Source organism: Harpegnathos saltator, unplaced genomic scaffold, assembly GCF_003227715.2.
Source record: "Harpegnathos saltator strain DR-91 unplaced genomic scaffold, Hsal_v8.6 scaffold9, whole genome shotgun sequence".
NCBI lineage: Eukaryota > Metazoa > Arthropoda > Insecta > Hymenoptera > Formicidae > Harpegnathos > Harpegnathos saltator.
Window position 1 is genome coordinate 544,915 of NW_020230717.1, and position 16,050 is coordinate 560,964.

Consider the following 16,050-nt stretch of genomic DNA (forward strand, 5'->3'; position numbering starts at 1 on the left):
CAATCGATGCCACGCTACTATGGCCGTTCATCACCCCTTTTAAGAGCAAGGTACAATCGATCGACGGCGATTCGCGCAAACTCCCGCGTGCGGATTTTATCCGGCGAGAGTTCTCCCGCGACTTCGTAAAATTTCTCTTGCGAGCGGCGTGTGTGTGTTTGCCTAATTTGTACATGTACATATTACTCGTTATATCGTAATATCATCCTACGCTACATATCGTAAATAATTAAAATTATGTTCACTCATTTTCTCTCTCTCTCTCTCTCTCTCTCTCTCTCTCATACATGCATACACACACACACACGGAATATAATCCCCATCTTGCGCGACGATTTAAAAGATTTAACGCTGTGATTCCGATTATTTCCTCGCGCGAAATTTTTTGGCGAAAGTGTCGATTACTGATAATTATGCGGAATCGCGGACCTTGTCACGATCTATCTTACGTAAACATTCCTCGGGTGAGTCGCTCGATCACTCGCTCGTTCGCTCGTTCGTTCGTTCGCTCACTCGTTATTTAGTCAATGTGGTCGGGGGAAAAAGTCGACGGAGTGACTGACCGCAGAAGTGGTGGATGGGGGGAGGGTGATGATAGTGGTGGTGGTGGTGGTGGTGGTGGTGGTGGTGGTGGTTGTAGTAGTGGTGGTGATGGTGGACATTTCATCAAACTTATAATTACGTAATACACCACAGCCGGCTCGAGCGACTCGCGTATGATTATTGTACGTCGCGTCGCGGAGCGATACTGCTATGAAATTAACAAGTGCCCGTTGGCAATTCCCGCGAGCTGTCGCAATTCCCTCGTGACACCGCGATTACCAACTGCAATTGGAATCCGGCGCGCCGCGGCCGCACGCTTGTGGCGTCTCTGGCTGGCTCCCCTCACAATAAATTTCGGCGTATTTACACGTTGTTGATCGCAGTAAACTCCTTGTCGGTTGCCTCCTCCTTAGATCCATCCCGGTATCGTCGATACAAGCCGAATAGAGGCATCACCAGCAACAGCACACCACTCAACGCGATGAATAACCCGGCCAAGTAGAAGGACAGGTCGTACGTACCCGTGATATCGTACAGCCACCCTGTGGAGGGTCGGAATACAAAGTTGAACACTTTCGCTTCGAGATATCGCGTCAATATGACGCACTGATATGAAAAGATAACTGACTGTGACGAATATGTACATGTCGTCAGGTCTATTAGACTAGAAAAATTCGGATCTGCCAAAAGGACGAGATCGTGATAAAATGTCCCAAGATCGAACGTTTACCAGCTAGCGGGGGACCCATCAGATTAGCGACTCCTTGCACCAGTAACAGAAGGCCGTAAGCGTTCGTGAATCTTTCCAAGGTGATCAGCTCGACAAGGATGATGCTAGTGAGGCTGTAATTTGCTGCGATGAATAATCCAAAGGCACCAGAGATTGCACATAGAGTATAGTAGTCGTTGACAACTACGGGTATCAGAGCGGTAACAGCACCGCAGAGCGCCATGCACACCGCATAAACGATAGACGCGTTCACCCATGCCCTGTCGCCGGCCCAGCCCAGAATAATCTGCAAACGAGCGAGAGCGAAAGTGAGAGAGAGTCCACAGTTTTCATCTTGTTGCAGTGATTAGAAAGCTATTTGGATAATGAAATTCAGTTGACAGTGCTATCGCTATTGCACTGGGAAGAGACTTTCAATGTTCTCTCTATAGACTACATCTACATGTTTTAAAATAACTTTCATGCGTTATAATATGTATTTTTCTAAACCAAGTGAGAAACATCAATCTACAGTAAAGTAAATCTTGTCGAGCGCGACAATTTAGTCCAACAACGGCAGGATAAAATACATCAATTAACGAGTCGCACACACGCCGCTCACCTCGCCGCCCATGTTAGTGATCCCGATCACCGAGATCAGTATAGACGCGTCGGTTTCGCTGAATCCAACCTCGATCGCGTTGTCCGTCAGATAGACATAAGGCACGTCGTACCACGTGTGCAGGAGAAAGTTGCTGATGGCGAACAGCAGGAATCTCGAGTTGGTGAAATATGAAAAGTCCAGCATGTCGACGATCAGGTCCCAGAACTCCCAAAGCCCGGCGTACCAGACCAGCTTCGTCTTGGCGATCGTGGTCATCGAGTTCCGGTAGATATCCGGGCAGCTCGAGGCCCGCAGGCGGTACCGATTGATGTTGAGCATGGCGCCTCTGTAAGTCAAGCTGTGCCTGTGCATTCGGATGTCCTTCAGGTAGGCAGTGGGCAGCCTCCTCGGTTGTTCCAACGTGCTAGAGCGTCTCAACGAGGCGTCGGGATCGATCTTCCTCAACCACCATAAGTACGACGGTTGATCCGTCGACTGCTGCTGTCGCTCGCCGCCGCGGACGTTGCCACGTTCGTCGTTGTTGTGCGGACACTTGTCCTTGCCGTCTTCGCCCTTCAACTCGGCCAAGGGGCTCGGTGTGGGTATGAACCGAGCCGACGGTGTACTCAGCTGGTCGTGCAGCGCGCCAGAGTCGCTGAAGCTCCTCGACGATATCAGCAGACTCGGATAGTTCTGCAGCAGGACGTTGTAGATGTTCTTCCGTGTACTGAGCAACTCCAGCACCTCCAACGGCACCTTCTCGCCGTTCTTGACGAAGGTGGGCAGGCTCACCAGGCTGGAAAACAGCTTCTCGCCGTCCCCGTCGCCGTCCTGCGAACGAAGGTTCTCGATGATCATCGCGTTAGCCGATGCGAAGCCTCTCTTCGAGCCGCCATGAGGGGTCTGCGTGGTCGTGTTCGCGGAACTGCACGCGGAGAAAGAGTCCGCGCTGGAGCTCTGCATCTTGGATATCTTCCTCTCTCGATTTTTCTTCCTTTTCTCGGTCTTCGCCTTTGCCCTCGTGGTGGTCCACTCGAGGTCTCTCATCAAGCAGCCACATACAGCGAGATTCAAGAATAAGCCGGCCAAAATCAGCGTGGTGCCTCTCCAGCCGTACTCGGCCAGAAGATACTGCGTGACAGGTGCGAAGATGAAGGTTCCAATGCCACTACCGCAGACAGACAAGCCTGTGGCGAAGGATCGCTTCTTGTCGAAGTAGTACGCGACGATCACCACTGCCGCGACGAAGCACAGGGACAAGCCGAAGCCAGCGACGATACCGAACGTCAACACGAGCACCGCCATGGAGTTCGCGTAGGAACTTATGACGAAGCCCGCGGTCGCCAGTATGCTGCCGGCTATCGAAACTTTCCTGCAGCCGTATCGGTCGGTCAAGAAACTGGCGACCGGCCCTGACAACAGCGGCATCGCCATGAAGAGGCTGCCGATCCAAGCGGTCTTCGACTTGCCCTCACCGAAGTAATTCAGGAACTCGACGAATATCACGCCGAATGAGAAGGTGATGCCGTCCGCGATGAGATTCACCATGAAGGAGGCCGCGACGACGACCCAGCCCCAACCACCGTCGGGCGGCCTAGCCTCGCAGAACTGTCCCAGGCTGGAATTGTCCTCGGAGCTACTCGACGTGGTCGACGTGGAGATTGACGGGCTCGGATGCGGCCGTTCCTCGGTCGCGTTGCGCAGCTGTTGTTTCTTGGATTCTTTGTTGAACTGCACATGGTGCTGCTGCTTGTCCTCCTTGGGCGACTTGCCATTCACGAGCTTCTCCGTGCTCTTTTCCGTCGACGAGTGGCTCTTGGACGACAAGATCCTGGTGGGCGGACTGGGCGCGTCCTCTTTGTAGAGGCTGTTGGGCCTCCTCGGTGAATTCTGCGGATTTTGCGAGATTTCTTTCAGCTCTTGACGCATCTCTCGGCGTATCCCACCACCTGACTCCTCTGTCTTGCCGTCTGCGAATCTATTGTCCTCTATGAGTCTATCTTCTTCTTTGTCTTCTTCTGTTTGTTGTTTTCGCGAATTCTCCAGCGGCTCGGGACTGTTTCGAAGCTTGACGACGTTCTCCGATTCCCGGGCCGAGTTCGAATTCTCGACCGTTTCCTCGTGATCTCGATCGTGATCACCTCGATCGTTCGACGTACGTGACTCTCGTACGAGCTCTTTGCGATCTTCATCTTCGTTCGCTTCCACGGCGTTCAATTGGCTTCCGATCCTGCCGTTGTTCGCTCGTTCCTCGGTCAATCGAGTCAACTTGTCCTCACTGTTGAATTTGGTCCACTCGGCCATGCTGATGGGACGAAGAGTGCCGGCGGCTCGCACTTTCGGTAATCACCTGCGGCGATGGCAGGCTTCCGGGCGATCCAACTATTCTCTCCTCGGCGCCACTTCCGTACGATTCGCACGCACACGCACACATACAAACGACAAGCACACACGCGCGACAACAAAAACTCGGGAAATCGGCTCCCTCTCTCTCTCTCTCTCTCTCTCTCTCTCTCTCTCTCACTCTCACTCTCTCACTCTCTCTTTTTCTCGTTCTCCACGGAATGATCGACTCAGCAGAGATCTAGTTTCGTCCTTGACTTAAACAACGGTAAACAAGGCCACTCGTAGAGCTGCCTGCTGAACTGACGGCGCAACGGTAACAAGGATGCTGACGACCAAGTCGACGTGAAGCTGCCTGTTGGCGATTGATAGTCGGCACCCGGTCGACCATGCAATGCTCCACCACCATTGCAATCGTGACCTCGGATTCTCCAAGTCCAACTGGTACTTTGATCACTTGGGACCGTCTCCTCCTCCGCGAAACGATCGTCAACCCAGGCACCCATGCGGCGAAACGTACGTCTTCGGTTCTCGCGTTGTATTCTGCGAGAAAAAGCCAATCGTCAGCGATAATCATCAATTAAATGGCACCGCGTAGCCATTTCGGCATCAACTACGCAGTTTACAGAGCTTCGCGAGTTTGCGAAAAGGCACTTCTAAAAAGGCACCTGAGTGTCTCGCGCGTCTCTGTATGTTGATCACTGCGACGGTTTCTCCGCTCTCGAAATTTCTCGTGAGGCGAAATCTCGTTGAGAATGCACTTGAGACGAAGACGTCGCCACTTGGAATCGTATAAGAATGAACGTCTCGCTCGAGCTTAGAATGGATTTCAACTTTGCGCAAGCGAACGTCTCGATCGATTGGAATCAATTTGTTCCCGCGAATCCATTTGTTCCACTCCTGGAACACATCAGGTTCGCTCTTGAATCTCCGGCGAAAACATTCGCTCGACGATTCAGATCGAACAATTTACTTGGAGGTTCACTCGGCCTGTCACTCTACCTCTCGAGCGAAACTCAAGGAAATTTCGAGAGCAGTTGGAAGTCGGGATATCACAGAGAACCGTGATGTTGCATGAAATGAAATGATATCGCATGAAAGTATTATCAACACGAGAAAGGATGTAGGACTATCGTTTCTCGTGCGACAACGTTCGATGTGACAAAAGCAGATTTCGAGAGTGTTCTAAATCGAAACTTTCCGTCGAGCAAACGACTTATCTCGCGTCCCTTTCCGCCACCTGAAAAACATATAACCATCTGAAGCGTAATAATACGCGATTAGAGTGACGCACACGCTTGCGGAAAAATTCTCCGCGCGGCTATATTTACTCGCTAAAGCGAGACATTCCCGAACATTATTAGACGCTCCAAGTTCGATGTTTGGCAAAGACACTCGACGACGTGACTCGCTTCTGGCATTTCGTAACCAGCCGAAGTAGCTCGAGTTAGAGTCAGCGATTATAAATGAAGCTCATTGTGTATGAGTTGCTATCAATTTAAGGATTCAACGGTGGCCACGATGATCGCGCGTGTATATCGCGCGATCCGCTATCTTTTCTTCCTCTTCCACAGCCAACCGCTGCGCTCCCGTCTCGCCGTCACCGCTGGCTCGCGCCAGCTCGTTCCTCAAAGTCGAATTATTAACGAGCGAAAATCTCCCAAGTGCGCACGTCTGCCGAAGGGTCAGTGTCGATTCTCGACGCTACGTCAGGCCGCGACGCGATGCGACGCGATGCGACGCGACGCAACGAGGAATTTGGCGTGCGTAGACGCGCGCGCGCGCGCGCGCGTGCGACCGTCGCATATCGGAGCGACGCGAAACTCACAGTTCCAGACTTAAACCTCAAGTTTAGGACTCGAACTTGAGGTTCAAGGTCGCCCGGTGTTCAACGTATACATACACGCACTGATAATCAAAGATTGACAATAAAATCGCGTGAGATCTACATGGCGGCTCTGTCGCTGGATTCGTCGAGTCCCGAGGAATCGATTTCGAGATTCTTCCTCGCCGGGTATTTCTTGGACTCGTTTAGCTCCGCTTTCAAACGCGGCGATCTTGCGCACGGATTTGCGCACGGTACAACAATCCCAACGTTAACAAGCCGGTTAATTGCGTTGCACTGCAACTATCATGTCGCAATCGCGCGAGCGCACGCGCGCGGCCACTCTCGTCTGATTTATCCTCCGCTGTGTTTGTTAAAATTAATTCGTGGATTTAACGCTGACCTACATCTTGCGCAGGTTACTTAACTCGAAGGAAGACGGTCATTTAACTTTTTACGTGGATCTTTGCTACACGCGAACGCGGACGTGGACGCGGACGTTGCGCTGCGCATTGCGCGCGTAAATAGCGCGCGCAACGTAGATGCGGGGCGAGTGCGCGCGATGAAGAATCAAATTGTGTCTTAATATGGCGTAACACAGCGCGATACGCGTACTAATATATTTCCGTGTTAAAGGCGACGAAACGCGATAACATTCGCAGATCCGACGAGTATCGTTTCAAGGATCATCCTAATAGCGTCTCTTATCGATGACATCTCTCCGCCTAGGGAATTATCCGTATCCACTTATTAAACGCGATTGGAAGAAGGAAACGTCTAACGAAGTAAAAAGTCTAATTAGAAGATTAGAGACGATTTTTACGAATTTAACGAGATTGACGTCCGTTTCCGTTATCCGCACGCCGAGGCGTATTATTCGCGCATTAAGATGCGACGCGTCTTAATGCGCGAATAATACGACGAAAACGTCCGTCGTACGAATTCTTCACTTCAACGGATACCTCAAAATATCGCTTCCAATCAATGTAATCCCTGTCGAAACTAACGTCGACTCTCGGCATTCCCGACAATCAGCAACACGGCGATTAGAGCTGCCGGTGGATGCACCAGGTCGCTCGGCGTTTCCCGCAATTCCCACAATATTATTTCCGTCCAACTGGGCGTTCCTTAAGTCAAGCTGTATCCTCAAAGCCCGAAAAGTGTTTACACTCGTCCTGTTGTCCCCGAAACTCGCTCGCGAGCGCTCGCGAACGCGGGAGCGAAAAGCTGGATGCCTTTGGCTGAGAAAATTTTGCGCAATCCTGGCTACGTGCCCGCGGACGGGTAAAGCGGGGCACGTTCTCGGTCTAAATTCAACCGACACGCTGTTTCATCCCGTTTTCTCACTCCTCTCTTTTTTTTCTCCTTCCTCCACCGCCCTCGCCCTCGTTCACCGTGTAAATCCGGACTGGCGTTAACGTCGAGACGTCCGCGGTAATTTAATTAGTCTCTCGGCGTTACGTGATTTACAGGATAGTAATTATGTGTCTGTTATCTAATCGCTCGCTATCATCGCGCTCGTTGTCATTGTAATCCAGTTGAAGCGACATATCGCAAATTACGAGTAATCTCTCGAGAGCGAGTATATGGGGGAAAGATCGAGCGCGCACGTGTTCGACATCACACACACACACAGAGAGAGAGAGAGAGAGAGAGAGAGAGAGAGAGAAAGAGCGATCGGACGTGAATTTCCTCGCCCGGGGGATCCTCGACGAGTCAATTGCGCGGCGGTCGATTTTCGCGGACTTGTCGGAGCGAGGCCGGTGAAAAAGCAGCGGGAGAGACTCGTTTCGGAGCACTTTGAGGAACAGCGACGACGACAACGGCGGCTAGACATTTATCGACTGATCAAATGATGTTCGTACAAACCAGCAAACTGTAATTTTGTTTAATCGCTATCGGCGTCCAAGGCTGACAAGCTGTGGACTGATAATGCGCTCGCTCATGCGAAACGTCCTCGTGATGAGCGCGACATCCCACATACCTCTGTGTTTCTGTCTAACAACGTCTCCGCAACACCCTTTTTAATATCTTGCCTTATAACCACGACGTCATGTTTGTTATGATTTGCTATCGTCAAATGCTGCCGCCGATGTCAAGAGGTATTCCGCGAACGCGACGCGCGTCTGCCAAGGCGACACTCACGCCCGAAAGAATGTGCGATTAAGAAAGTGCACCGGGGAAGTGACGGGGAAATACAAAATGAGAAAAACACGCTGCACAGCGAGCTGGCCAATTAAGCGACGCGCGATACTTTATCGTGAGAAAAAAAGAGATAGATAGATAGATAGAGAGAGAGAGAGAGAGAGAGAGAGAGAGAGAAAGAGAGAAAGAGAGAAAGAGAGAGAGAGAGAGAGAGAGAGAGAGAGAAAGTTTCTATAAATTGCTCTTCGCAGTGGAAATTTCTAAAACCCTACAAATTGAACGAATCGTTAGAAAGACGAGATGTATACAGCTGTCGTTGATAAATCGGAAATGGCCTGTATAATTAACAATTGGATATCTAACACTCGCTCACATTTATAAATACAAATTGCACTGTCTCGTATTGTATTATCTTCAACGACGCTGTCGCTCAAAGCGAAGACAATGAGTCCCGTATTATATTGAACCCACGCTTCGCTCTTCTATCACGTAACTGCGATGGAGCACGCTTGTATGGCACCTTTAAGTGCGTGAATCTATTCATACATTGATCTATACATTGATAACAAATAACACACTCCTGCCTATTTCATCGCGATCACGACCGTTCGCGATCTTAACAGGTCCGGGAAGCAGTCGCGTGTTTAGGGACTCACGAGACGAAGATTCTTTAGCGACGAATTTCCGACCATTCCGATCATCTGTGATCGGAGTCTTTCGACATCAGCGGAACTCTCAGCACCGGCGAGAGAAGAAAGCTTCGGCGAAAGCGTGGGGCAAAGTATAAGACAAAGCTTTGACGAACCATCATGGTCGACCGTGTATCGGTCCCTCCGCTGTGTGTGTGTGTGTGTGTGTGTGAAGCTCTCGGTGTGCCAGCCTCGGCAACAAAGTTGAACTAGCGAAGGTAGTCGAGCAGAATCGAGCTGTCCAGAAAGCGGTCCGGTTACGGAACGAGGAAATAGCGCGGCGAAATTTGGCGCCGAGCGAGAGTGCGATGACACGCGATTATCACAAATCCCTTCGGATGATCCCGGAGAGTACCAAGCAGCACTAACATCAAACACCACAGCCGCGAAAGGTGCGCGGCTTGTTCGCGCTCGACGTTTGCACGAGGTCGAACCCCGCGTCCGCGGGGCAGCGTCCCCAGCTCCCGCGAAATCTCATCGCTCGGCGGGGACAGACTAGTGTTGTCACAATTGCTACGACCACGACGATGATGACGATGAAAACGTTAGCGTGTCCCGGTCAACATGCTACGACGAACTTTGCCGTGAACGTCTCGCGACTTTCTTTCTTTCTTTCTTCGCTCGCGCTCGGGGAACGAACGCGGCTGTCGTCAGTCCGCCCGACGATCCATCGTTGTCGCCGAGACAACAATATATTTTTCTGCTTCTTCTTCTTCTTCTTCTTCTCGAGGCACGACGTGACTTTTCTGCACGCACAAGTATCGAGGATTGCTCTCGCTTGCTCTCTCGCTCTCTCTCTCTCTCTCTCTCTCTCTCTCTCTGTGTCTCTCCTTTTCTTTCCTCTTGTTGCTCGGCTCAACGAGGAGATCGCCGCGCGATCGGCGTTGCGCGCTGCGCGTTGCGCGCACAGGAGGATGACCGGGCTAATACTGATAGCCGCTGGTACCGCTCTCGTAGATACATATGACCATTGGCTTCGAACGTGTTTCGTCATGTATATACGTCCCGATCTTATAAAGCGATGCTACGCGCCGCGCCGCACCGCGCGGCGCGGCGCGGCGCGGCGCGACATGACTCGCCGAGGATTCACGACGTTGCTTCTGACGCGAGTGTCTTCCTATCAATTCCGCAGAGATTTTTCTCGTTTCCCCGCAGGTCTTCCTCTTCGGCCGCCTCCCGGTCCGTCGATCTTCTCGACTGGACACGATCTTTGTGCCGTCGCTAATTTTGCACCGTCGCTCCGTCGAGGGTGCTCGAGAGCGTGCGGGAAAGCGGCGGCAATCGAAGCTGCAAGTTTCAAGAGCTTCTCTCCCCCCTCTCTCTCACTCTCTCGCTCTCTCTCTCTCTCTCTCTCTCTCTCTCTCTCTCTCTCTCTCTCTCTCTCTCTCTCTCTCGGTCTCTCGGCATGAAAAGAGCGTCCCGGTCTCTTTAGTGGAGCACACGGCTCTAAAATTGATTACGTAAGGTCAGCTTACATTCGTTTGCACGATCGCACACGGGAATTCGTTGCGTCTCGCGCGCGAATGTGATGAGAAAAATGTGAATTTCTTCGAAGCGCTTTCCGGCGCGACGACGTGACGACACGAATAATTATATCGCCTTTCTCCATGTGTAGAAACGGCCATCGCTGCTTATCACGTGTTATAGGACTGTAGATAAGGAACACAGTTTTATTCGCTCTTTCTTCCTCGTGACGCACGTCTCCTCTCGCTCTTGCGTTTTATATAGTTTTATACAGTAATCGCGCGCACATTACACAAGTCGAAGTCCCCCCGTCGCTGTTTGGCTCGGGGAAATTTTCTTCGCTCGACGAATTCGAGCGAAATGTCTCCGTGGGGAAGCGCAAAATCGTGCCATATGCGAGCAGAAATTACAAAGCGCACCTTGTCGAGTGATAATGGCGTTTACGCACAATTGCTCCGCTCGGCGACTGTCACTTTCCCCCACCGCGTGCGTTTCTGCAACGATATTGCGAAGTAACGCAAGTGAAAAATTCGGAGGGTAGAGGGAGAGCGAACGTGTAAAAAGAAGAAATGAAACCGTATAAAAGAATAAATAGTGCAAGTGACAAAGATGAGTTTAACGGTACTCGCTCAGGCCATATTATTAACCTATCGATAAGCGACTCTTGCGACGTCAGCTATGTGGCGAATCTTATCGCGGTTTCTAACTGAACGTTAGGAAAAAATCCAAATCTCTATTGATATCGCCATTATTACACGATGCCAGCCGAGTCATCGGCACACAGATACCGTGATACCGTTTTTCTCGCCTTTCTTCTCCAATATTTTCTTTCTTCTCCAACCCGACACGTGGCCGTATCGCTAAGAAAATCCCGTGCGATTAAAAGGTGAACCGAGCACGAGCCGCGACATCCACTACATCCTGCTCACGTATACGGCAGGCGGTCGTGAGGTTCTTTTTCAAGAGCTTGGCGCATCCTCGAAGAAACGCCGTTTTACTTCCACGTAAAACATTTCGCAAGAGGCGGAAGAGACAAACAGAACGATTAGCATGCCGCGCGTGGGAAGATTTGCCTTCTTTCCTAAAGAAATCGCCGTTTCTGAACTGTCTAATTACTTCCTATTCAATTCCGGGATCGAATTTGCATTCCTCAATTCAAGTAATTTTCCGTCGATAAGCCGAGTGCAGAAATTTCCGATTTTTTCCCGTTGAAAACAACATTGAAGGAGGCGCGACTGCGACGCGGAGTAAATACGCGGCTAACGAGCCGGATTTTTATCCCTGACGATTCTCGCGGCTCGAAATCGCGGCAGGAAACTCGCAAAGCGCGAGGAACACGCGCCTAGCTCGACGTGGCTGAAGTCACGACGCTATCGCGATTCTAATTAGCCCGCTTAAGCGCGAAAGATGGAACAATGCTCAGTGGCCTTATTCCGCGCAGAGAGAAGAAAGTTTGTTGAAATTAACGCGACAATGAACGAGCCAACGGCGTCTTGGCGCAAAGGAAACCAGAATTTCCGCTTCCCACGAAATTCGACTCTAAACCCCGGGAATTCCGTTTCCCCTCGCGAAAACGCGCTTGGCTCGTTCACGATCGCGTGAAAATTCAACCGACCTTCTCCTCCGTGTGGGCGCGTGAACGTGAAGTATGCCCGTTTCTATCTTTTTCTTCTTAGAACAACGTCACGTCATAGCGTCGCTGCAGCTTGATAATCAGCGAGGCATACTTAGCGTCCGATACGCGGATCAAAATAGGGCCCCAGGAGTGCTCGGCGGGAACTGCACGGGACGCTTGCGAAACGATTGCGCCTTTAATCATGGATAATGCTGCGACAAGCGCATTATCTAAGAGCCGTCTAAGACGCAACATTAAGGCGCACGTGTACATGCAGAAACAAACATTACGCGAAACGCAAAGTGACAAACATTCCGGCGCTTATGAGTGTTTAATCTTCGTGTTTATACAGACATCAAATCGAAGCATTCGCTCAAGCGATAACGATCCCGCGAGTACACACACGAGACAAAGTATCACGGCGAATTCCGCTCGCAATATGTGCGCAAGTGTGAGTATCCGTCCATTATCGCACTCGCGAAGGAAAAACCGTGCGACAAAGTGTTGCTTTCTTTCTTCTCTCTCTCTCTCTCTCTCTCTCTTTATTTTTTTTTTTTTAATATCGTCTGACACATTGCTACGATCGCATCGAGCAGCGGAATCGCCGTCACATGTGACGGGTCGTCCACCTAATAAGGTCTGCGTTCGACCGACGTTTATTAGTCTGATCGCGGTAAATATAGAACGTAAATACGACCCCATTTAAATATCGGCCGTATTCTGCGTCTGCTGCGAGCGAGTGAGCGAGCGAGAGGAAAAAAAAGAAAGAGAGAGAGAGAGAGGGGGCCGGCCACGTCAGTTTCAATAAATATCAGATAACTGCGATCGAACGCGAGGAAATCGACGAGCCGTGTTGTTGCGTCGCTGTGCCGCGCTATTGATGGATCTGGTCGATCGCGAGTCGAAAATCCATGATTAAACAATTTACCGCGGCGGACGGTGTAATTCCGTTAATCGCGACGGCAATTAACCGCCTGCGACTGTCGAATAGCGACGGCGCTTAATTGGCGTTCCGGTTATCAGGACGTATCGAGGAAATATCAGATGCAAGACATAAATGCCGCAGAGCGGACGAGCGTCGACGCAGCCGCGCGCGAAACGGAATCTTCCGTGGACCGGGAAAGCAGCAACGTAATGCAATTGAAACGTAAACTTCAAGTGCACCCCTCTCACGACACACGACTGTCGAGAATTCACTTTGCGAATAAACGCGTCCTCTTTGCGCGCCGGGATCGCCGTTTTCTCGGCTGCCTCGTCGTTGCCGCGCAACGGGCGCGATGTGTGTCCAACTCTTCCTCTGTGACTGATTAAATTAACTCTTCTCCATACGCACGCACACACAGAGAAGGAGAAACAGAGATAAGACATCGAACATTGCACATGCGGGAATGATAATGCACTCGCCAGTGACACACTTTAGAAAAACTCACGGTCGCTTGTATATCGCGTGACAAATAATAAATTAAGAAATCTTTTTCGGCTATTCCAGTCTCTGAATATGTTTGCGAAAGAAAAATCTCTCTGTGAGACACATTTGACACAAATTGTCACACTCGCGGTCGAAAAGCGACCGCGAGAGAGAAATAGAATGAAAAATAGACAGATGAGAGAGAGAGAGAGAGAGAGAGAGAGAGAGAGAGAGAGAGAGAGAGAGGGAGAGAGAGAGAGGGAGAGAGAGAGGGAGAGAGAGAGAGGGGGGGAGAGGGGGGAGAGAGAGAGAGAGAGAGAGAGAGAGAGAGAGAGAGAGAGAGAGAGAGAGAGAGAGAGAGAGAGAGAGAGAGAGAGAGAGAGAGAGAGAGAGAGAGAGAGAGGTGGACAGCTAGATAGATGCGAGTGTTTTCGTAAATGTTGCGAAGTTGCGGAGCGAAGACAATCGACTCTCCTGTTCGCTCGCATCCGACTCGCGTGACATCTCGTGCGAATGCGGATCCGCGAATAACGCGTCGTACATCGCTGCCAATGCTGCGTCAATCCAACGGCAAATGAGCAAGGGACACGACAAGAAACGCACGTAAATAAAATTTAATATCGGTCGATCAGCTGGTCGCGCGTTACCATAACCGCAACGGCTGTTATTGATCCGCAGCACAGCAAGCTTCCGCATAACGTTCATAGCGTGCTCGCAGCGTGTGGCACGTCGTCTCCGCGATGTACGACATCGTATTCGTCGTCCGCACATCGCACGGAATTCTAAAACTCTTAAATAACAACAACGCGTGATTCACAACACAGATTCACAAGGGCGATGCGCGCCTTACTCACCGATACTTGCTCTCCGTCCTGGAACCGATGCTAAAAAACTGCGGTAAGTCGCATGGTACGCGCGGGAAATTAATTCACTGCCGGCAATCGCCAAAGGAGTATAAGACGCAGGGAAATTAATAAGCGCGCTCGCGAGACAAAGGGCGAGAAACAGAGAAAGAGAGAAAGACAGAGAAAGGAAGAAAGTGGCGGACCGGATAAAATCGATATACGAATTACTCGGACACGCGATCCGACGACTGAGAGAGAGAGAGAGAGAGAGCGTACAAGCTGATTAAAGAAGCGCGGTTCGCGCGCACCAGAAAACTAATATCACTGCGCTCGATATTGCTCGCGCGACAGCTAGCCAGAAGCAGCAGCAGCAGCAGCAGCAGCAGTAGCAGCAGCGGCAGCAGTAGCAGCAGCACGAGTCAAGGGTGAGATTGCCTGCGCGCGCACCTTACGGAATACCCTCGTCGCCCTCTTGTCATTGTCATCCCCGCCGACGCAGTCGACACTGACGCAGCCGCAGCCGCCGCCTTGTTTATTACTGTTATTCTCGTCCCAACTCCAAATTTTCCCGCAACAACTGTTTCCGCGACCGCTCTGCGCGTTCTCCTCGACCAGAAGGAAGAGCGCGTTCAGCTTCTTCCCCTTTGTACCGCCGTGTTCTGCAAAACGAAGGCACGTCTATAAATGGAATTCGGAGGTCGGAATAGTGAAGAAAAATGGACTTTTTTTTTCTTTCTTGTTCTTTTTCTCATTGTCATGTGCTAATACCGAACGCTAGCAGCTCAATTTGAACCTTGAAACTATGCCAGCGCAACGAGACCGGGCGGTTCATTCAGTGTAGATCGAGTAATCGCGGTGTAAACATCTTTTTATGAGTCACGATGATCCTACGCGCGAAAATGAAGCGTGCGAGATGATTGACTTGCAAAGTTCAGCTCGTCTTGTGAATTTCGCGTGACAACAGTTAAAATGAAATTAGGGTTTTTAACACGTTCATTGCCAAAGTGAAAATTTGAATTTCGTGTGGTGGCCAAAGTTATTTTTTCTTTTATTTATTTTTAGTCGTTTTTTCGCACGATCTGGCATTGAACTGAGTCTTTTCGAGGGTCCTGGTTTGTCACTCATAATAAAAAACAATCGCGTGAACGGCCGTTTGGTGAGGGGCCGCAACACGCGATATCGCGTGAACGGCAATGAACGTGCTAATGGTCATTGCATACATCCTCGTAAAGATATCAGATTTGTATTGTTTTTAGAAACGCTAAAACAACTTCGCTAATCGAAAGAGATCTTTTAAGAATGAACCTTTGTACAGCGCAAGTTTAACTGGCTCTTTGACGTGGGATGAGCCGACTGACTTGCAGCAATTAGACGATGTACATGTAAACGTATACATTTGACCTACAAATTTATACATACATGTTCAAGTGATCTACACTCTGTATACAACGTGTCTCAATTATTACGGATACTATGCTGAGAATACTAATAGGATTGCAGTAATAACATTATTAAATTAAGCACATTAAAGTGTTTTAACTTGCCGCTGATTTTTCTCATTCGCGCCGACAGTTCGAGAATGACCTCCAACCCGCACAATTTTATATTTTTCATCATCACTTCTGACGTTGAAAATATCTTTGAAAAAGACACTCTTGTATCATGGCGCTGCCTCTACGATTTCTGTTAAAATAATTGCAATATATTAATGTAACAAATACAGTAGAAGAAAGAAACAGTCAGAAATTATGATCTATTTTATTATTTTATTAAAATGAAGTAACTTACGGGAGGAAATGTCCGTTGAGAAACGACGAGTTAACAATCGAAATCGGCACATGTGGCGCCGAGAAGCGCGGT

General features: G+C 50.1%; 1 protein-coding gene across 3 annotated transcripts; it reads right to left on the reverse strand.

Moving 5' to 3' along the window:
* Positions 1-20: 20 nt before the first annotated feature.
* Positions 21-14,599, reverse strand: LOC105183359 (uncharacterized). 3 transcript variants are annotated; one of them, XM_011141412.3, is made up of 4 exons: positions 14,200-14,599; positions 1,875-4,742; positions 1,274-1,559; positions 21-1,085 (listed from the first exon to the last, which is right to left on the reverse strand). In XM_011141412.3, exons 2-4 carry the CDS (start codon positions 4,158-4,160, stop codon positions 907-909), a joined length of 2,751 nt encoding a protein of 916 aa, XP_011139714.2. In that variant the 5' UTR covers positions 4,161-4,742; positions 14,200-14,599; the 3' UTR covers positions 21-906. The 3 variants fall into 3 exon arrangements, with proteins under 3 accessions (XP_011139714.2, XP_011139715.2, XP_011139717.2); XM_011141413.3 differs by lacking the exon at positions 14,200-14,599 and adding an exon at positions 8,975-10,187; XM_011141415.3 differs by lacking the exon at positions 14,200-14,599 and adding an exon at positions 6,987-8,300.
* Between the last annotated feature and the right edge of the window lie 1,451 nt (positions 14,600-16,050).